At 42.7% G+C, this 21,811-nt stretch overlaps 1 protein-coding gene across 4 annotated transcripts in view; it reads right to left on the bottom strand.

Moving 5' to 3' along the window:
- Positions 1-474: 474 nt before the first annotated feature.
- The window catches only part of abtb1 (ankyrin repeat and BTB (POZ) domain containing 1), an 89,448-nt gene continuing 68,111 nt past the window's right edge, over positions 475-21,811 (bottom strand). The window contains exons 9-10 of one of the 4 annotated variants that reach the window (XM_063068239.1): positions 16,543-16,743; positions 478-3,182 (exon numbers count right to left, since the gene is read on the bottom strand). In XM_063068239.1, the coding sequence (XP_062924309.1) occupies positions 2,976-3,182; positions 16,543-16,743 (408 nt within the window). In that variant the 3' untranslated portion in view covers positions 478-2,975. Of the gene's footprint in view, positions 3,183-16,542; positions 16,744-21,811 lie in introns of all 4 variants that reach the window. The other 3 variants (XM_063068237.1, XM_063068236.1, XM_063068238.1) reach the window with 3 other exon arrangements.

Here is a 21,811-nt window from a genome sequence, read left to right as displayed (position 1 = left end):
CCCTCCAGTTTTCAAATCCCTTACTCACTCTTCCTTCAGTTAGTCCTGACGAAGGGTCTCGGCCTGAAACGTCGACTGCGCCTCTTCCTATAGATGCTGCTTGGCCTGCTGCGTTCACCAGCAACTTTGATGTATGTTGCTTGAATTTCCAGCATCTGCAGAATTCCTGTTGTTTGCAGAATACAAGGACGTTGCTTTAAAACAGATGAGGAGGAACCTATATAGGCAGAAGGGTGGTGAATCCGTGGAATTCATTGCTACAGGCGGCGGTGGACGTCAAGACATTGGGTGTACTTAAAGCGGAGGTTGCTAGATTCTTGATTAGTAAGGGTATCAGAAGCTACGGGGAAAAGACATGAGAATTGGGTTGAGAGAGATAACAAATCAGCCATGATGGAAGGTGGAGCAGACTTGATGAGCTGAATGGCCCAATTCTGCTCCTATGTCTTATGGTCTTATAATTTTAAGTTTAGTCCATTAAGACTCAACCCCATTTAAAACTTGATCTTTAATATCCAGCAGATACATATGATAAGCAACTTGTATCCCCAATGTTACCCCACTCAATTGAATTTCTACTAAATAATCAGAAATGACTCAATGAGGAAAGCAGTTTCTTCATCCAAGAACAAAAAAAAATTAAGACTTCCTGCTGGTAGCAACATATTGAGGTTTATAAATAACTTAGATCATTAACATTCATTTGCATAGAGAGCAAATCTCACATTTTAATGTGAAACTACCCGTGCTTATTTCTGAATTTCATCTCTTGAAATTGACAGCACCTGTAACAAATCTTCATGACAGTGAACCTGGAAAGAAGCACTGAATAATTAAATGAGGAGGAGAATAACCAATGTCCATAGCGCCGGAGAGTTGTAATATTTTTAGTATCTGCTGTTTTGGTGGGCCAAAGGGGTTTGACATATAAAAATATCATATACAATCTCAACTCGATAAAATAATAAAGGATATATTCTGTCATAGCTATTCAGTAACAATCATTAAGCAAGAATTTCCAATTTTTGTGCAATATGGGCCAAACATTGAGCTATGATCTGGAAATATGATTTTTAAAGCAACTTCACATTGTGCTTAAGAGCGACGCTGCAGACTGTAACATGGTAACTATGAGCTGGTTGTTGGTCTCACCTCTCGCTGTGGAAAGGGAGACACTTCTCTCTCCCTTGTTAGCCTGTGACATGTCGAATTGTTGGATGAACAATGGCTTTTGTTGGACTGCGGATCATGGTCTCTATTTGGGGGCTCTGCTGTTGCTTGCTTGGTGGGTGGTGGGTGGTGATTCTTCCTGCTGGAACAAGGGGAGGGAGGGTTGAACCTTTGCTATTGCTTGTGGGGGGGCTTTGGGGTTCTAATATTTTTCTGTCATTCATTCTTTGGGGTTTTCTTCTGTTTTGTGGATGTCTGAGAAGAGTAAGAATTTCAGGTTGTATACGGTAGACATTCTATGATATTAAATGTAATCATTGAACCAGTGGACTTTTGCATCCGGAATCCAAAATGATTGAAATTAGAAGTGCTATAATTAGTTACTCAGGTAGCTTAACGAGGAGGTGCAGGGTGAGCTGCTATTAAAGGCTGTGGGTTTGAAGGATCTCCGGGTTAATTGGGCACTAGTATAAGTGGTTTGATTCGAAATAATCTGGTGATGGGGACAGAGCTATGTGGAGAGGACAGGAGAACGGTTCAGCATGTGATGACAGGTTGGCCAATTCACACTCAGGGATGAGGTAAACAGTGGCACCCTCTTCATTATCAGCATCCCTACAGAATGATCTGAGAAAGAGTGACGGCATCGTGGAAAGCTCCATACTCACAAGCTCAAAGGGGGCACGGATACAGATTGAAGATTAAAGTGTTAAAGATGCTATGACTAACAATGAGAAGAGTAGGCTCAGAGGACCTAATTACCTGTGGGCCTGCATGAATAACAGTACAGAATCTGGGACAAAGTACATAATCAAACATCTCTAGCGTTTATCAAGAGGTTAAACAAAATAGGTAAAGATGGAATAATCAATTTCAACTTGGAGGAGAAAATAACAGCATTGTACTTCGCCCATATCCAGTTATTAGCAGATAAGTGATCCATTTCCAGATTCATCACACGTAGCTGCTCCTTTAGGGATTTAATACTTGAGATGCGTCACATGGGCTCCAAGCAATAAACCAAAAATGAACTGATCATCAAGAAATCTCAGCAACAGCAGACGTTCAGCTTTCCTGCCAACATTTTTCTTTGGCCTGCCAGACAGTTACACTGGGCCGGGCTGGTGCAGTTACCAATACTGTTATATAAATGATAAAAACAGCACCATGATGTTAGTGTGCTCATTCCTAGGACCAATGTTTTCTTGTGCAAACTTTCAGCAACTTTGGATCTTCATAGTAGAGGTTTTTAAAAAAAACAGCAAATAATAAACACCTTAAATAAAAGGACAGAAAACACTATAAAGTCAAAGCTTCACAATGAAAGAGGAAAAAGTAACCAAAGGAACATTTTGGATGAGGATATTTGATCAGATGTTCACTCATAACAGATTATGATTGATAAGGTGTCAATATTTAGCCGTTTTTTTATTCAAATGCTGGTTAAGATGCACACTGTCAAGAATTTGGTGGCATTTGGTGGCTATTCAGTTCACAACAGATGTCTAACAAGAATGCAGCAAACTGAAGTACCAATCTTGATACTCGAAATATTTTGCAGAAAATATTGATTGTTGAAATTCGATAATTGTGTTAGCTGGAACACTTGTAACATTTCTACCTTATTGCTTTAAACTTCCAACAAAATGGGGCACATCTTGTCTCATAAATGTCCTTGATTTTTATCGTGTAAAGATGCAGTCAAGCTTACAAAACAAGTTAAAGTATTGCCAGAGCAAAGGCTCACTGTTTTCAGTGCTGATCTCCAAGGCCTTCGATGCAGCCAGACACAACTGCAAAGCAATTTAACACTCGAGTTCCAGTCTAGCCAGGAGTTCATCCAGAGCTTTCAGTTTCTGGTTAGCTTCCTCGATAGCACTGTAAGTCAGTACGTTGCTAGTAACATGGAAGCGGATATCATCTACAAGGGGGATAGAGTCGGTCTCCTGGCGGGCCTCTACAGCTGTAGCGTCCTCTTTTACCACTTGAGCAAACTCCTCTGATTCCACAAGCTACAAAGTAGAAACAAAAGTGTTGAGAATTGAGATAAATTCCCCTCCCTTCATACAATGCCTTGTAAAAGTATTCAGCCACCAACCCTTTGTTCACATAACTGAGTATTACAATCAGGGATTTTGATCAATTTAACTGCAATTTTTTATTTGTCAATCACATGTTCCTTTTTTCACAGTAGAGCCCAAAAACAGGAAAATGGTAAAGCATGGAAAAGTAAAATTTCAAAACTTGAAAAGACAACAGTTCAAAAGTATTCATTCCCTTTTGCTCAGTACTTAGTTGAACACCTCTCCCAGCTATAACAGCCAGTAGTCTTTTTGGATAAGTTTCTATTAGCTTGACACAACGTGATGGAGCAAGATTTGCCCATTCCTCCTTGCAAAATTCCTCAAGCTGTTCCAGGTTAGTTGGGGAGCAGCAGTGCACAGTAATCTTGAGGTCTTGCTAGAAATGTTTGATCAGTTGAAGGTCAGGACTCTGACTAGGCCGCTCAAGAACGTCAATTTTCTTCATTTGAAGCCACTCCATGGTTGCTCTGGCAGTGTGCTTTAGGTTATTGCCCTGCTGAAAGATGAACTTCCTCTCCAGTTTAAACTATCTGGCAGAGGCTAACAGGTTTTTATCCAGGATCACTCTGTATTTAGCAGCATTCATCTTCCCATCAATCCTGACCAGATCTCCAGAAAAACATCTCCGTAGCATGATGCTACCTCTACCATACTTTACAGTAGGGATAGTGTACCTGGCTAATGCACAGTATTAGATTTACACCACATGTATTGCTTAGTATTGAGGCTAATAAGTTCCACTTTAGTCTCATCTGTCCACAAGACCTTCTTCTACATCTTTACAGTAAGTGATGCTTTGCAAAGATTTTACGGGCAAGGATATGTTTTTTTTTACCCAGGGCTTCTTTGCCACTCTTCCAAAAATACCTTTTTTATGCAAGGCCTCAGAGATTGTGGAGCCGTGAACTTCATCTCCAGGTGCAGCCACTGACTTCTGCAGCTCACTCAGTGACTGTTGGTGTCACAGTAGCCTCTCTTACAAGTGCCATTCTTCTCTAGTGACTAAGTTTAGAGGGACGTCCTGACCTAGGTAGTGTGGCTGTGTTTTCGTATTTTTTCCACTTTTTCATGATAGACTGCACTGAGCTCCAAGATATGTGCAGTACCTTTAAGATAGTCCTGTAATCTTCCCTAGATTTGTGCTTCTCTATTATCATTTCCCTGACTTGTCTTGAATGCTCTTTTGTCTTCATTTTGGTTTAGTCTGTTGAAAATCTACCATATTATTAAATCAACATACACAAAATGCTGGAGGAACTCAGCATCTATGGAAAAGAGGAAACAGTTGATGTTTTGGGCAGAATCCCTTCATCAGGACTGGAAAAAAAAAAGATGAGAGTCAGAGTAAGAAGTGAGGGGAAGAGAAGACAGTAGTGATAGGTGAAACCAGGAGAGGGGGAGCAGTGATACAAAGAAGTGGGGAGTCAATTGGTGAAAGAGATAAAGGGCTGGAGGAGGGGCAATCTGACAGGAGAGGACAGAAGAACACGGGAAGAAAGGGAAGGAAAGGAGCACCAGAGGGGGGTGATGGGTAGGTAAGGAGATAAAGTGAGAGGAGGAAATGAGAAATGGGGAATGGTGAAGGGGGGGCAATTACAGACAATCACAGCCACCTGTGGCAACAGATTCCATAGATTCACCACTCTCTGGCTAAAGAAATTTCTCCTCATCTCCATTCTAAACAGACATCCCTCCACACCCGCATGGTTTGTTGCCACCCGGGTGCCAGGGTCTGGGATGTCTCTGACCGGGTGCACGATATCCTGGTACGAGAGGGAAAGCAACCAGAAGTCGTGATACATGTTGGGACCAACAACATTGGCAGGAAGAGGGATGAGGTCCTGAAGTGTGAGTTTCGGGAACTAGGCAGAAGGCTGAAGAACAGGACCTCAAGGGTGACGTTCTCAGGATTGCTGCCAGTGCTACGTGATAGTGATGGCAAGAATTGGAAGAGATGGCAGTTGAATGCGTGGCTGAGGAGTTGGTGCAGGGGGCAGGGTTTTAGATTTTTGGATCATTGGGATCTCTTCTGGGGAAGGTGGGACCTGTACAGATTGGATGGGTTGCACCTGAACCCAAGGGGGAGCAATATCCTTGCAGGTAGGTTTGCTAGCATGGTTCGGGAGGGTTTAAACTAATTTGCAAGGAGGTTGGGACCTGGAGCGATAGAGCAGTGAAAGAAGTGCATGGAGTAAAGCCAGATCTAACATATAGAGAGGCTTTGAGGAAAGAGAAGCAGAATAAACGGTGTAAAGGTAGTAAGGCAGAAGGGCTGAAGTGTGTGTACCTCAATGCAAGAAGCATCAGGAACAAAGGTGATGAACTGAGAGCTTGGATACATACATGGAATTATGATGTAGTGACCCTTACAGAGACTTGGCTGGCACCAGGACAGGAATGGATTCTCAATATTCCTGGATTTCAGTGCTTTAAAAGGGATAGAGAGGGGGGAAAAAGGGGAGGAGGGGTGGCATTACTGGTCAGGGATACTATTACAGCTACAGAAAGGGTGGGTAACGTAGCAGGATCCTCTTTTGAGTCAATATGGGTGGAAGTCAGGAACAGGAAGGCAGCAGTTACTCTGTTGGGGGTATTCTGTAGGACCCCTAGTAGCAGCAGAGATACAGAGGAGCAGATTGGGAGGCAGATTTTAGAAAGGTGCAAAAATAACAGGGTTGTTATCATGGGTGACTTTAACTTCCCTAATATTGATTGGCACCTGATTAGTTCCAAGGGTTTAGATGGGGCAGAATTTGTTAAGTGTGTCCAGGATGGATTCCTGTCACAGTATGTGGACAGGCCGACCAGGGGGAATGCCATACTAGATATACTAGATCTAGTACTAGGTAATGAACCGGGTCAGGTCACAGATCTCTCAGTTGGTGAGCATCTGGGTGACAGTGACCACCGCTCCCTGGCCTTTAGCATTATCATGGAAAAGGATAGAATCAGAGAGGACAGGAAAATTTTTAATTGGGGAAGGGCAAATTATGAGGCTGTAAGGCTAGAAATTGCGGGTGTGAATTGGGATGATATTTTTGCAGGGAAATGTACTATGGACATGTGGTCAATGTTTAGAGATCTCTTGCAGGATGTTAGGGATAAATTTGTCCCAGTGAGGAAGATAAAGAATGGTAGGGTGAAGGAACCATGGGTGACAAGTGAGGTGGAAAATCTAGTCAGGTGGAAGAAAGCAGCATACATGAGGTTTAGGATGCAAGGATCAGATGGGTCTATTGAGGAATATAGGGAAGCAAGAAAGGAGCTTAAGAAGGGGCTGAGAAGAGCAAAAAGGGGGCATGAGAAGGCCTTGGCGAGTAGGGTAAAGGAAAATCCTAAGGCATTCTTCAATTATGTGAAGAACAAAAAAATGACAGGAATGAAGGTAGGACCATTTAGAGATAAAGGTGGGAAGATGTGCCTGGAGGCTGTGGAAGTGAGCGAGGTCCTCAATGAATACTTCTCTTCGGTATTCACCAATGAGAAGGAACTTGATGGTGAGGACAATATGAGTGAGGTTGATGTTCTGGAGCATGTTGATATCAAGGGAGAGGAGGTGTTGGAGTTGTTAAAATACATTAGGACGGATAAGTCCCCGGGGCCTGACGGAATATTCCCCAGGCTGCTCCATGAGGTGAGGGAAGAGATTGCTGAGCCTCTGGCTAGGATCTTTATGTCCTCGTTGTCCATGGGAATGGTACCGGAGGATTGGAGGGAGGCGAATGTTGTCCCTTTGTTCAAAAAAGGTAGTAGGGATAGTCCGGGTAATTATAGACCAGTGAGCCTTACGTCTGTGGTGGGAAAGCTGCTGGAAAAGATTCTTAGAGATAGGATCTATGGGCATTTAGAGAATCATGGTCTGATCAGGGACAGTCAGCATGGCTTTGTGAAGGGCAGATCGTGTCTAACAAGCCTGATAGAGTTCTTTGAGGAGCTGACCAGGCATATAGATGAGGGTAGTGCAGTGGATGTGATCTATATGGATTTTAGTAAGGCATTTGACAAGGTTCCACACGGTAGGGTTATTCAGAAAATCAGAAGGCATGGGATCCAGGGAAGTTTAGCCAGGTGGATTCAGAATTGGCTTGCCTGCACAAGGCGTGATTTTTATTAACGACCTGGATGTGGGGGTAGAAGGGTGGGCTGGCAAGTTTGCAGATGACACAAAGGTTGGTGGTGTTGTAGATAGTGTAGAGGATTGTCGAAGATTGCAGAGGGACATTGATAGGATGCAGAAGTGGGCTGAGAAGTGACAGATGGAGTTGAACCCGGAGAAGTGTGAGGTGGTACACTTTGGAAGGACAAACTCCAAGGCAGAGTACAAAGTAAATGGCAGGATACTTGGTAGTGTGGAGGAGCAGAGGGATCTGGGGGTACATGTACACAGATCCCTGAAAGTTGCCTCACAGGTAGGATAGGGTAGTTAAGAAAGCTTATGGGGTGTTAGCTTTCATAAGTCGAGGGATAGAGTTTAAGAGTTACGAGGTAATGATGCAGCTCTATAAAACTCTGGTTAGGCCACACTTGGAGTACTGTGTCCAGTTCTGGTCGCCTCACTATAGGAAGGATGTGGAAGCACTGGAAAGGGTACAGAGGAGATTTACCAGGATGCTGCCAGTTTAGTGAGTATGCATTAAGATCAGAGATTAAGGGAGCTAGGGCTTTACTCTTTGGAGAGAAGGAGGATGAGAGGAGACATGATGGAGGTGTACAAGATAATAAAAGGAATAGATAGAGTGGATAGCCAGCGCCTCTTACTGAGGGCACCACTGCTCAAAACAAGAGGACATGGCTTTAAGGTAAGGGGTGGGAAGTTCAAGGGGGATATTAGAGGAAGGTTTTATACTCAGAGAGTGGTTGGTGCATGGAATGCACTGCCTGAGTCAGTGGTGGAGGCAGATACACTCGTGAAGTTTAGAGACTACTAGACAGGAGGAATTTAAGGTGGGGGGTTAGATGGGAGGCAGGGTTTGAGGGTCAGCACAACATTATGGGCTGAAGGGCCTGTAATGTGCTGTACTATTCTATGTTCTATGTACTCTGAGACAGTGTCCTCTGGTGTTAGACCTCTCTCCTGCTCACCCCCGCCCCCCAGCACAGGAAACATCCTCTCCATATCATTCTTCTCATGACGCACTATCTTTTATAGATTAGCTCAAAAAATCCTGCTTCAATACATTTTAAATTTAGAAAATGTGCAATAAAATGTGAAAATACTTGTGGGAGCTGAATACTTTTTCAAGGCACTGTAAATCTTAAATCTGAGTGTTTGGGTACAGAAGTTGAGATGTTATGTTGAAGTTGTTGTGAGTTTGGTGAGGCTGAATTTGGAGTACTGTGTGCAGCTCTGGTCACTTACTTACAGGAAAGCTATCAATAAGCTTGAAAGAGTGAAGAGAAATTTACAAGGTTGCTGCCAGGACTTGAGGACCTGAATTTTAACGTTGAATAGATTAGGACTTTATCCCCTGGAGTGCAGGAGAATGAGGGGAGATCATAAAGAGGTACGTATACAAATTTATTATGGATACAGATAGGGTGAATGCTTGCAGGTTGGATGAGTCTAAGTCTGAAGGTCGTAAGTTAAGGGTGAAAGATGAAGTATCTCAGGAGAACCTGAAGCGGAAGTTCCTCACCCAGAGGGTGGAGAGAGTGTGGAGCAAGCTGCCAGCAGAAGTGGTGGATATGGGTTCAATTTCAGCATTTAAGAAATTTGGGTAAGTACTGGATGGGAGAAGTATGATCCAGTACAGGTCAATGAGACTAGGCAGAAGACATCAGCATGGACTAGATGGACAAAGGGCCCGTTTCTGCACAGTATGACTCCATAAATCCTCAACATCATATCTGACCTCAGTTCCTCTGGCCACCACATACTCAGAAGACTGGGCATGCATGACTTACACTGTCTTACACTCCACAGCAGCAGTGAGCAGTGCCATCGTTCAAATGAAATGTTAATCTGAGCCCTCGCCTACTCTCTTAAACAGGTACAGTATAAAACGTAACTCATTTTCAACATTGTTAAAAGAACAGTTGTGTCCCAACTGCAAAGTCCAAGGTTTCACCTAAAACAGTTTCCTCTGAGGTAGAGTACCAAATCATAAACATAAGAGATTTTGAAGTTGCTAAAAATCTTGAGCAACTCGCACAGAATGTTGGAGGAACTCGGCAGCTCAGGGGAATAATGTTGACTGTTTATTCCCATATGCAGATGCTTCCTGAATTGCTGAGTTCCTTCAGCACTTTGTACATGCTGGTCTGATGTAGAGCTGGAGAAACAGAAAGCATCATGGTGAATATTCACTGATTTTAATATATTTGATTAAAGGGAGAATACTAGTCCAAATCAAAGTACAAGTAAATTTATTATCACCATATACTACCTTGAGACTCATTTTCTTTCAGGCATTCACAGTACAGAGAAATACAATAGAATCAATAAAAAATACACACAATCGACTGACAAACAACCAAATGTGCAAAAAAAGACAAACTGTGCAAATAAAAAATAGACAAATAAATAATACTGAGAACATGAGTTGTAGACTCCTTGACAGTGAGTCCATCGGTTGTAGAATCAGTTCAGCGCTGAGGTGAGTGAAGTTACCCTTGCTGGTTCAGGAGCCTGATGGTTGAAGGATAATAACCGTTCCTGAACCTGGCGGATACGGCCCAGCCCATCACTGGTAAAGCCCTCCCAACCATTTAGCACATCTACATGAAATGCTGCCATAGGAAAGCAGCATCCATAACATCAGAGATCCCCACCACCCAGGTCATGCTCTCTTCTTGCTGCTGCCATTGAGTAGAAGATACAAGAGCCTCAGGACTCACACCACAAGATTCAAGAACAGTTTCTACTCCTCAGACATCAGGTTCTTGAATAAAAGGGGATAACTACACTCACTTGCCCCACCACTGAAATGTTCCTACAACCAATTATATCACTTTATGACTCTTTATCTCATTATCTCATGTTCTCATTATTTACTGCTATTTATTTATATTGTAGAGACTCCTTAATTTCATTGGGCAGAAGTCACCCTGGTTGTTAAGGATTAAGTTTGCCATGTATGTTATGTGTTACATTGTACGCTACTACGTTTTGAGGGCTGGGTTTTTTCTTACATATATACGACGTCGCCATTTGTTTGGGAGTGGAATAAAGTGTATATTAGAAGTAATTACACTCATGTTGATTTTTTGTCGACTCTCCTACAATATTTGCATTTGCACAGTTCGTTGTCCTCCGAATTCTGGTTGATCTTTATAATATAGATTTGCTGAGTGTGCCCACATGAAAATGAAGCTCAGGGTTGTATATGATGACATATATGTACTTTGATAATAACATTTACTTTGAACATTTGATGTGGGCCCTAAGGCTCCTGAAACTCATTCCCAATGGCAGGTGTGAGAAGAAAGCATGGGGGCGGGGTAAGGTATGTAATACATATTACAGATTATCCCTGAAGCATTTACACCTTGGTGCCAGTGTTTCCACAGCTAATGTGACAGTGGTCAGATGCCAGAAGAGTAATTTTTATCAGAGGCACCATTTCAATTCTGGGCATAAGCTGGGTGAGCTCCCCTGTGGCGCCTGTATGTAGCTGTCAAGCTGACTGGAACATGACCACATTTTTTCTACATCTCTACCCTTCAAAGTAATTTATTTGAGAGTTTCCTGAGAGACGCCATCTGTGCTATGCAAGTACATTTTGTATACAATCAAAACTGCTAGGTGATGGACTGAACTCCAATGGTTAATAATTCCACTTCTGTATAATGTGAGGCACCATGGAGGGATTTCTACAAAGCTGTTTGACAGTTAATTCAATGGAAATGTTTTATAGGTTAAACAAAATAAGCACATTGTTGTTAGTAGAGAAAAAAATTACTGCAGAACTGAACAATACTCAAAGAATGCTTTTTAATTTGAAAAAAATTTTACTTATTTAGCATTCAAGAATTTTCTACACTACTACAATGCCTCAATGTATCAGTGAACAATGGAACAGTTATTACCATTCAACCATTAGGCTCCTGAACTACAAACACAAGAGATTCTACAATGCCGGAATCCTGAGTAACACACACAAAATGCTGGAGGAACTCTAACAAAAAGTAGTGGATACAGCCCAGTCCATAATGGGTAAAGCCTTCCCCACCAATGAGCCCATCGACACGAAATGCTGTCTCAGAAAAGCAGCACCCATCATTGGGGACCTCCACTACCCAGGACACGCTCTCGTCTCGCCGCTGCCATCAAGAAGGTACAGGAGCCTCAGGACTCACACCACCAGGTTCAGGAACAGTTTCTACCCCTCAACCATCAGGTTTCTGAACCAGAGGGGATAACTTCACTCAACTTTACCTGCCCCATCATTGAAATGTTCCCACAACCAATGGACTCACTTTCAAGAACTCTTCATCTCATGTTCTAAATATTTATTTATTACTGTTATTTCTTTCTTTTTCGTATTTGCACATTGTGTTGTCTTTTGCACCGAGGTTGAGCACCCAAGTTGCTGCAGTCTTTAATTGATTCTATTATGCTTTTTATTCTCCAGAAGTATTGAGTATGCCCACAGAAATGAATCTCAGTGTTGTATATGGTGTCATATATGTACAAACGTACTTTGATAATAAATTTATTTGAACTCAGCATGTCAAGCAGCATCGAGGGGAAAAAATAAAGAGTTGACGTTTCAGGCCAAGACCCCTCATCAGAAATACTGACTCTTTATTCCTTTCCATAGGTGCTACCCGGCCTGTTTAGTTCCTCCAGTGTTCTGAGTGTGAGGCTCCTGAACCAGTGTGGATAACTTCACTCACTTCAACTCTGAACTGATTCTACAACCTACAGACTCACTTTCAATGACTGCACAATTCATATTCTCAGTATTATTTATTTACTTATTTATTCTTTTTAATTTACACAGATGTCTTCTTTTGCACATTGACTGTGTGTCACACTTTGTGTGCTATTGTGTTGCAGATTCTATTGTATTTCTCTTTTCTGCTGTGAATGCCAGCAGGAAATTGAATGCCAGCAGGAAATTGAATCTCAGGGTAGGATACAGTGACATGTACGCACTTTGATAATCAATTTACTTTGAACCTGAATACACTCTGAATGTGATATTTATAGCTAATTTATGCAACTAATGAGGTCTAAACACACAATGATTTAGTGACTATAACCATCTGCAAGGAGTGGTGCCTCAGAAAGGCAGCGTCCATTATCAAGGACGCCCGTCACCTAGGGCATGCCCTCCTCTCATTGCTGTCATCAGGAAGGACATACAGGAGCCTTAAGGTACACACTCAATGAGTCAGGAACTTCTTTCCCTTTACCATCCCATTTCTGAATGGACATTGACCATGAACACTATCTCACTACATTTTTGCACTACTTATTTAATATATTTAATTACAGTAATTCACAGTTTTTATTATGTATTGCATTATATTCAGCCACAAAGACAAATTTCACAACATATGCTGGTGATATTAAACCTGATTCTGATTCTGTTTTAGTTAGCCAGGAAGAACAGAATGCAAGGTGGCAAATTCAAACTTCGTGAACCTCAAGCCAGGACTATCTCGCCTCCTCTGTATAAACAGACAAAACCTCTGTTTTCTGATGGCCCCATGCAAAGGTTTAGTTTCTGGTCCCCCACATCAATAAAATTAAGACTGCTAAACAACCTTGTTCAGCACTGGGCCAAAACTGCAGACCAGATAAAATGCCTTGTTATGAGCCAGCTGGCAGCTTTGAAAAAGAGACTGAAAAATCCCTGTTGCAAAAAGGGATTGAGCTGGATTTTCCAGAGTGGAACCTGATGCCTACATTCACTGCTGTGACCACTAATCCCCTAGAACCCACCTCTGCCAATCCTAATGGCCAAACTGCTTATTCAGTCATTCCTGGAGCCAAGCTGCAAGGCCCTAGGTGGTGGTCGGACTTCAGACTGTGTCTTCACATGGGCAGGTCAGAGGAGCCCTAACAACAAAACTCCCTGGGAAAATTTTGACAGCCTTGTGTCAAAATTTTCCAAACATCCACAAAGACTTGGAATCCACAAAAGTGAAAAATTAAAATAGCAGTGTGACGGCTCGACCACGCCGCAAGCGAACTGGTTCCAGCAGTCGCGGGCGAGTCTGCAGCCAGCGGCAACCGAGAGGGCTCTGAGGGGCAGACCTCGGCCCGGAAGCCGATGTCACTTCCGCCCCGCAAAGAGCGGGGGATGCTGGGAGCGCGCACAAGCGCGTGCGGATTGAAACAGTAAACAGGGTGGATGAGTTGGCAAAGAGGGCGTTAAAGAAAGAAAATATGGAAATGCACATTAGTATCAGTAAAGCAGAGGTTAAGTGTGTAATCTAGGAAAAAGTCAACCGAATGTGGCAAGAAAGATGGGACAGGGAGGGGAAAGGGAGGCATTTATATCAAATACAAAAGAGTGTTGCAGTTACTAGGGTAGGTAATGGAAACAGAAGAGAGGAAATTGTGTGGACTAGGTTAAGGCTGGGGCATTGTGCATTAAACAAAACATTGAAAATGATAGGGAAACACCAGACAGGATTGTGTGAGGAATGTCGGGAAGAGGAGTCAGTAGAGCATGTAGTTTTGTGTTGCAGGAAGTATGGGAGACAGAGAGAGATGATGAGAATTAAATTAAGGGAGTTGGGGATGCAGGAATTCACATTAAAAGGGTTGCTGGGCATGGGTGGGAGAGCACAAGTCCGGGTATTTTTAGCGTTTTTAAGGGGTACAGGGGTTTTTTATAGGATATGACGGATAAACAGTAATAGGATACTAGGATGGTCAAAGATGGGAGGGTGAAGTGTAGGTTTGTGTGTGTGCGCGTGCGCGATTGGGTGAAGGGATTTAGAATGTATGTCTAGTGCACATTCTGGAGCAGAGGGTGGCGGTAATGCACCATTAAGCTGGATGCCGGCCGCCGTAAAACAAGATACAGACAGACAGAACAGTAAACAGTTCAACCAGACCCTGCTCGACTCAGTGTGTTGCTTTCACTCGTTGCGTATCAGCGCGACCACAAGAGCATATTTAAATAATGTGAAGCCAGGTATGTCTTAAAATATTCTTGCCTAATTTTTCTCCTTCAAAACCCCGAAATCAATGATCTTGCAAATTTTGTATCAGCTCTAATGACAAAATCCTGGGCAGATTGGGCGATAGCACTCCGAGACAAACACAGTCCCAAGTCTTCCAGTACAGTTCATAATTGGGACTAGAGCTTAGTAGATCTTTGAGGGGGGCATGATACAGGAAGAGCAGCTTACTCTACCGATTTCATGCTGATTACACGATGGAGTTCTGATCTGCGGCATTGCTTTACAACTAAGATCAAGACGGCTAGGGAAATACTCCCTAGAAATCTAATGAGAGGTGTTCTCATTGAAACATAAAATGCTTAATAAACTTTACTGAGTGAGTGCTGGGAGGAAGTTTCTTCAGGCTTGGAACCCTAGAACAAAGTGCCACAAATTCACACTATGAAGTCGGCCATTCAGAACTAAGATGAGGAAAAATATTTCACTTAAAGATTGAGGGTCAGTTCTCCAATTTACCAAAAACTGAGGCTTTTGAATACTACATGACTCAAGGACTATGAGGATAGTGTGGGAAGATCAAGTGGAGGTCAATGATGAGCTTCAGACCATTCTTGGAAAGTCAATCAATGATCAACAATTTGCTGCATACGTTTACATGTATTAGGAATTTGCTGTTGCGTGTTAGTCAGTGTGTGACATGCAACAAAAAACATTCAACAATTATAAAGGATAACAAATTATATAAAACTGATGTTAGAAGTATGCATATGGGAGAAAATGTGCCTAAATACATAAATACCAGATTTACAATGTAAGCAGCATTATAAAAAGTGGTTTAAAGTGTTTACAGTGCAATGAAGGGGTTAATATATAGAGGGGGAAGCTAAGTAGAATGGTTAATCAGATTAACTGCCCGGGGGAAGAAAATTTTAAATTGGCGTGAAGTTTTTGTTTTAATAACCCTATAGAAGGGAGCTTTTGGAAAAGGCTGTTTGATGAGCATATTCCTGCTGCTATTAGTATTATTATGAAATCTGCGGCAATTCTTTTCCAGACCAGGCAACAAAAAATAAATCAGTACAATGACTTCCAAATGAATACATCATTTAAGATCATGGAACTATCATTCCCCCTAAATAACACAACATTCTTTTTGGGACAACAATCACTACTCCACAAAGATATCGAATTAGTGCCCCAGCATTTCTGAGTGAACACTGCCAGTGCATGAAAAGAGCAGCAATTTAAAGGGTAGGCCAAACATTACTCAAGATTGATAAACAGCTCATAAAAATAAACAAGTCATTAAATCAGAGACCAATCCAATTATCTATTTGAACCCTCAAATTCTTCTCTTAAATAACAATGCTTAAATATCAATGGGTGCTATAGTAGCACAGTGGTTATCACAACACTATCAAAGGTAGTTTTTGTTTACACAGAGAGAGGTGGGTGCATGGAATGGGCTGCCAGGATGATAGTAGAAACATTGGGGATGTCTAAGAGACTCTTAGATAGGCACATGGATGAAAGAAAGATGGAGGGCTATGTGGGAGGGAAAGTTTAGACTGATCTTAGAGAAGGTTAAAAGGTTGGTACAACATTGTGGGCCAAAGGGCCTGTGCTGTACTGTTCTATCTCACTCTTTGATAATATTTCTAAAGCTATGTTACATGCTGGGCAAAAGTTTTCTTGCCGACCCCTTTTCCCATTCCTAACATCCTAGTGTATTGCTGGTGTGCCAGATGAGAGTACAATTCAGATTGAACAATTTTATTATTTCCTTTATCAACCTTCACATGAAGGCATTTTGTCCACAAGCAAAAATTACAAATTTCTCAGCATTAGAGTCCAGTCAACAATCTTCAGAGCATGCCAAGAACTTCAATTTTGTACACCAATTGACAAAAAAGGCTTGTCATTAGTAACCAGCTTTTTTTTTTGATTATCTGAGCTTTGAATTATGAAATATCATTAATATTCACACACAATCACCCTAGAGTAGCTAATTCGGTCATGGACATACAAGAAACTGCAGATGCTAGAATATGGAACAAGGAATGTGATGCTGGAGCAACTCAGTGGGTTAGGCAGCATCCATGGAAGGAAATGGACAGTGAATGTTTCAGGTTGAATTCAGATGCTGCCAGACCTGCTGAACACCTCCGACCTATTAACCCACCAGAGCACAAATAAAAATTACCTTCTCGATGATTTTAGCCATATACTCTGTACACTGATCTTCCAGCCGGGAAAGTCTGAAGAGTTTTGCTGTCTTCCAGATGCTGACTACGGTGTCCTCAGTCAGCATGGTTGCAAGGGTCTTTCCACATAGCCTCTTCAAGCCTGGCAGAAGATACATGTCAGCAACACACAGCACCTCATACACATTTTCCGGGGATAACTGCAAGCAGGAGAAAGGGAGAATGAACAACTAGGGCTGTAATGCTCTTGTCAAGACTCACAAACTAATTTCCTTGCTTTTACACTTAAGAGATTTCCCAATAGCATCCCATTTTAATTCTTCTTCCCATTTCCATTCCAACATACCAAGGAATGAGTCCATAGCCTCAACTGCCACAATGAGATCACACTCAAGCTGCAGAAGCAACATCTCAAATTCTGTGTGGGTAGCCTCCAACTTGAGGGCATGAACATCGAATCTGCTAACTTATGGTGATTTCCCTACTCTTTCTCTCTTTTTCCATTTCCCATTCTGGCTCCCCTCTTACCCTTAGTCTTCTCCTCACCTGCCCATCAACAGCCTTTGGTGCCTCTCCTCCTTCCCTATCACTCAGGGTCTGCTGTCCTATCGGATTACTTCTTCAGCCCCTTACCTCCTCCATCTGTCACCTCTGAACTTCTCACTTCATCCACCCCACCCAGCCACCCACCTTCCCTTTCACCTGGTTTCACCTATCCCCTTCTAGCTTACACTCCCTCCCCTCACCCCCACCCCCACCTTCTTATTCTGGCCCTGCTCCCTTCCTTTCCAGTCCTGAAGGGTCACAGGCCAAAACTTTTGACTATTTATTCCCCTCCATAGCTTCACCGGCATTTTGAATGGGTTTCCTTTCTTTTGTTTTATTTCAATGTGATGCTTGGCTTTGACTGTCAAGTTACATGTTTTTATAACATAATAATTTTTATGTCTTTTGTGTACTACTGTAGGGTAGTGCTGAAGTGTAGCAGCTAGAACAAGTGCCAGCGACTCAGGTTCCATTCCTGCCTGTCTGTAAGGAGTTTCTACATTCTCCATTTGACGGCATGGGTTTCCTCCGGGTGCTCCAGTTTCCTCCCCGAGGCCAAAGAAGTATGGATTAGGATCAGTAAGTTGTGGTCACACTATGCTGGCACTGGAAGCACGCCAACACTTCCTCACCACACACATCCTCGGACACAAACAGCACATTTCAATGTATGTCTTAATGTACATGTGGCAAATAAAGCTTGTCGGGAGGAGAGAGAGCAGCGCGCCACACGTGCGCAGCCCTCCGGTGAAAAATGATATCGTATCCGTCAAATAGGGGCCATGGACAATTCTGATTTGATGGAGACAGACGTGAAAGCACAGAGGAACATCTGGAGAAATTTCTGAAACGCCAGTTCGCTGCTGTCGTTACCGTGTGGTCGGGAATCTTTCGGAGGGAAGGCCTCAAAATCCCCGGCTTTGCCTGCTGTTGGCGACAGACATTGAGGTCGACTCGTTCGGATAGAGATGGTGCTCAGTACTCAGTGTCGGAGAGCTGATCGGAGGCTCGAAGTTTTCAGATGACTCAGAGTGGTCGAGCATGGCAGGGAGAGTTTTTCTTCCTTCTCCTGCCTGCGTGAGATGTGGGACATTTGAGAGACTTTGAACTTTTTACTGTGCTCATGGACTTCTTCATCAAGTTATGGTATTGTTGCACTGTTGTAACTATATGTTATAATTATGTGGTTTTGTTAAGTTTTTTTCAGTCTTGGTCTGTCCCGTGTTTTGCGATATCACACTGCAGGAAATATTGTATCATTTCTTAATGCATGCATTACTAAATGACAATAAAAGAGGACTGCGTGTCTTCATAATCTAATCTCATCTAACCTTTCTTTGATTTTTTTATTTTGTATTGCTGCCGCAAAACTACTGGGAGAGAAAGGGGGAGATGGCCAACATATAAAGAAGAATGGCGGGGAGTGGAAAGACAGGAGCCATAATTGACAGAATGAGGAGAGGTGGAAATCACAGGCAGATTGCACCAAGTAGACAGGGGTGGGTGATAGGTGAGACCAGGTAAAAGAGAAGGTGGGTTAGCGGTGGAGGGAGGATGACAGGCATTCTGGTCCGTGGCCTCCTCCACAGCCACATCAGGCCACACTCAAGTTGGAGGAGCAGAACCGTATATTCCAACTGGGTTTTCTCCAAACTCTCTAATTTCTGGTAACTTCCCCTCCTCCCCTTTCCCTTTCTCCATTCCCCATTTGGTTCCTTCTCACCCTTTCTCTTCTCCTCCCCTGCCCATCACCTCATTCTGGTTTCCCCTCCTCCTTCCCTTTCTTCCTTGGTCCACTGTCCTCTCCTATCACATTCTTTCTTCTTCAGTCCTTTGCCTCTTCCACCTGTCACCTCTCAGTTTCCTACTTCATACCCCCTTCCCCACCCACGTGATCTAACCTATCACCAGCCACCTTGTACTCCTTCCCCTCCCCCACCACCTTATTCCGGCATCTGTCGCCTTTCTTTCCAGTCCTGATGAAGAGCCTTGGTCTGAAATATTGACTGTTTACTCCCCTCCACCAATGCTCCCTGACTTGCTGAGTTCCTCCAGCATCTTGTGCATGTTACCTGAGGTGGGAACAGTGCTCTAATATTGACTACTACTCAACCCAATGACTTCCTCCAGCATTTTGTGTGCATGTTGCCTGAGGTTGGAGGTGGGGAGGTTTGCTCCAATATAGACTACTACTCAACCCATTGAGTTCCTCCAGCAGATTTTTTGTTGCTGATAACAAATGGCAGTGCTACAGAACAGTTAAGTAAGTTTCTAGTTAACTTTGCCATTGCTGGGTGTCAGGAAGAGTTTATGAAGTATTCTCAATAGACAGTGATGGGTGTGAAGGAATTCTCACACTAACCAACACTCTCATGGTGCAGGGATTGTCCTTAATAAGAACGACAAGAAGAAATTGGATAAACTTGGGCTGTTTTCTCCAGAACATCAGAGATTGAAGGTGACTGGGTAGAAGATTTATAATTGATAAGAGTCACACATAGATTTAATTTTTTTCTCTCAGGGGAGAACTTCAAATGAAAATAACAGGGTCTAGTGCTTCCCAGCATTAATGACAAATAAACTCTTGTTGGGCTTCAAGCCAGGACAGGTATATTATAACCGACGTCTGAATGACAAACTCTGCCAGCTTCTTCAGGGATGATGCCTAGACATGTCTAGTCTGGTGCTATTTATAACTCTGTACTCCATCCTCATCCAATCAGACTTCTGCTCTCCTACCTTGTTTACAATCAAATTTCAGTTTTTAGAGCAAAACCTTCAGCTTTGTTAAAATTCGTTTCATTTAGTTTTATTTCAATGGCTTCCTTTACCAGGTTTTACAAGCCATTGGCACGGCATAGTAGATTTGTGCCCTCAAAGTCAATCCTATGGCCATTGCGAATGCAATGTTCTGCTACTGTGGATACACCTCCTGTGCTCCTTGATGCGTGTTTCCACCATTCATCCCGTCTGGCCAATATACGCTGCTCTGCATTCACAGGGGATCCTGTAAACGCCAGCCATCTCTGACCTGCATACGTTGTGACTTCAGCTTCCTTACGAGTTTGTGAATGGTATTAATCCAGTGTTTCTTCAGGATCCTGGTGATCCTTCCAGAAAATGTGGAAATATAGGGAGGACAGGCGGTTTCTGAAAGGGAACCTGATTGGATGAAGACAAACCACTAGACTAGACATGCCCAGGCATCAACCCTGAAGAAGACAGCAGTGTTTGTCATCAAAGAATCAATTATAATCAATACCTGTTACCGGCTTGAAGCCCGAGAAGAGTTATTAGAAATTTCAAATGTTAAGGGCAAGCATGAAGGGGGGAAAGTTTAAAGGAGATGCATGTGGCAAGTTTTTTTTTTTACAGAGAGTGGCAGATGCTTGGAATGGGCGGCCAGAGGTGATGTTGGAGCAGATATAATGGTAGAGATTAAGCAGGTGCTAGATAAAACCATAAACATACAGGGAATGGAGGGATATAGGTCATGTACAGGCAGAGGAGATATAGTGGCATGTAAAAGTTTGGGCAACCCCGGTCAAAGTTTCTGTTACTGTGAATAGCTAAGCAAGTAAACGATGACCTGATTTCCAAAAGGCATAAAGTTAAAGATGACACGTTTCTTTAATATTTTAAGCAAGATTACTTTTATTTCCATTTTTTACAGTTTCAAAATAATAAAAAAGGAAAAGGGCCCAAAGCAAAAGTTTGGGTACCCTGTATGGTCAGTACTTAGTAACACCCCCTTTCGCAAGTATCACAGCTTGAAAACGCTTTCTGTAGCCAGCTAAGAGTCTTTCAATTCTTGTTTGGGGGATTTTCGCCCATTCTTCCTTGCAAAAGGCTTCTAGTTCTGTGAGATTCTTGGGCCACCTTGTATGCACTGCTCTTTTGAGGTCTATCCACAGATTTTCGATGATGTTTAGGTCGGGGGACTGTGAGGGCCATGGCAAAACCTTCAGCTTGCGCCTCTTGAGGTAGTCCACTGTGGATTTTGAGGTGTCTTTAGGATCATTATCCTTTTGTAGAAGCCATTCTCTTTTCATCTTCAGCTTTTTTACAGACGGTGTGATGTTTGCTTCCAGAATTTGCTGGTATTTAGTTGAATTCATTCTTCCCTCTACCAGTGAAATGTTCCCCGTGCCACTGGCTGCAACACAAGCCCAAAGTATGATCGATCCACCCCCGTGCTTAACACTTGGAGAGGTGTTCTTTTCACCCTTTTTTCTCCAAACATACCTTTGCTCATTGCGGCCAAAAGGTTCTATTTTAACTCCATCAGTCCACAGGACTTGTTTCCAAAATGCATCAGGCTTGTTTAGATGTTTCTTTGCAAACTTCTGATGCTGAATTTTGTGGTGAGGACGCAGGAAAGGTTTTCTTCTGATGACTCTTCCATGAAGGTCATATTTGTGCAGGTGTCACTGCACAGTAGAACAGTACACCACCATTCCAGAGTCTGCTAAGTCTTCCTGAAGGTCTTCTGCAGTCAAACAGGGGTTTTGATTTGCCTTTCTAGCAACCCTATGAGCAGTTCTCTCAGAAAGTTTTCTTGGTTTTCCAGACCTCAACTTGACCTCCACCGTTCCTGTTAACTGCCATTTCTTAATCACATTACAAACTGAGGAAATGGCTACCTGAAAACGCTTTGCTATCTTCTTATAGCTTTCTCCTGCTTTGTGGGCATCATTTATTTTAATTTTCAGAGTGCTAGGC

The sequence above is a fragment of the Mobula hypostoma genome, chromosome 15 (assembly GCF_963921235.1).
Source record: "Mobula hypostoma chromosome 15, sMobHyp1.1, whole genome shotgun sequence".
Taxonomy (NCBI): domain Eukaryota; kingdom Metazoa; phylum Chordata; class Chondrichthyes; order Myliobatiformes; family Myliobatidae; genus Mobula; species Mobula hypostoma.
This window is presented reverse-complemented; position numbering and strand designations above follow the sequence as displayed.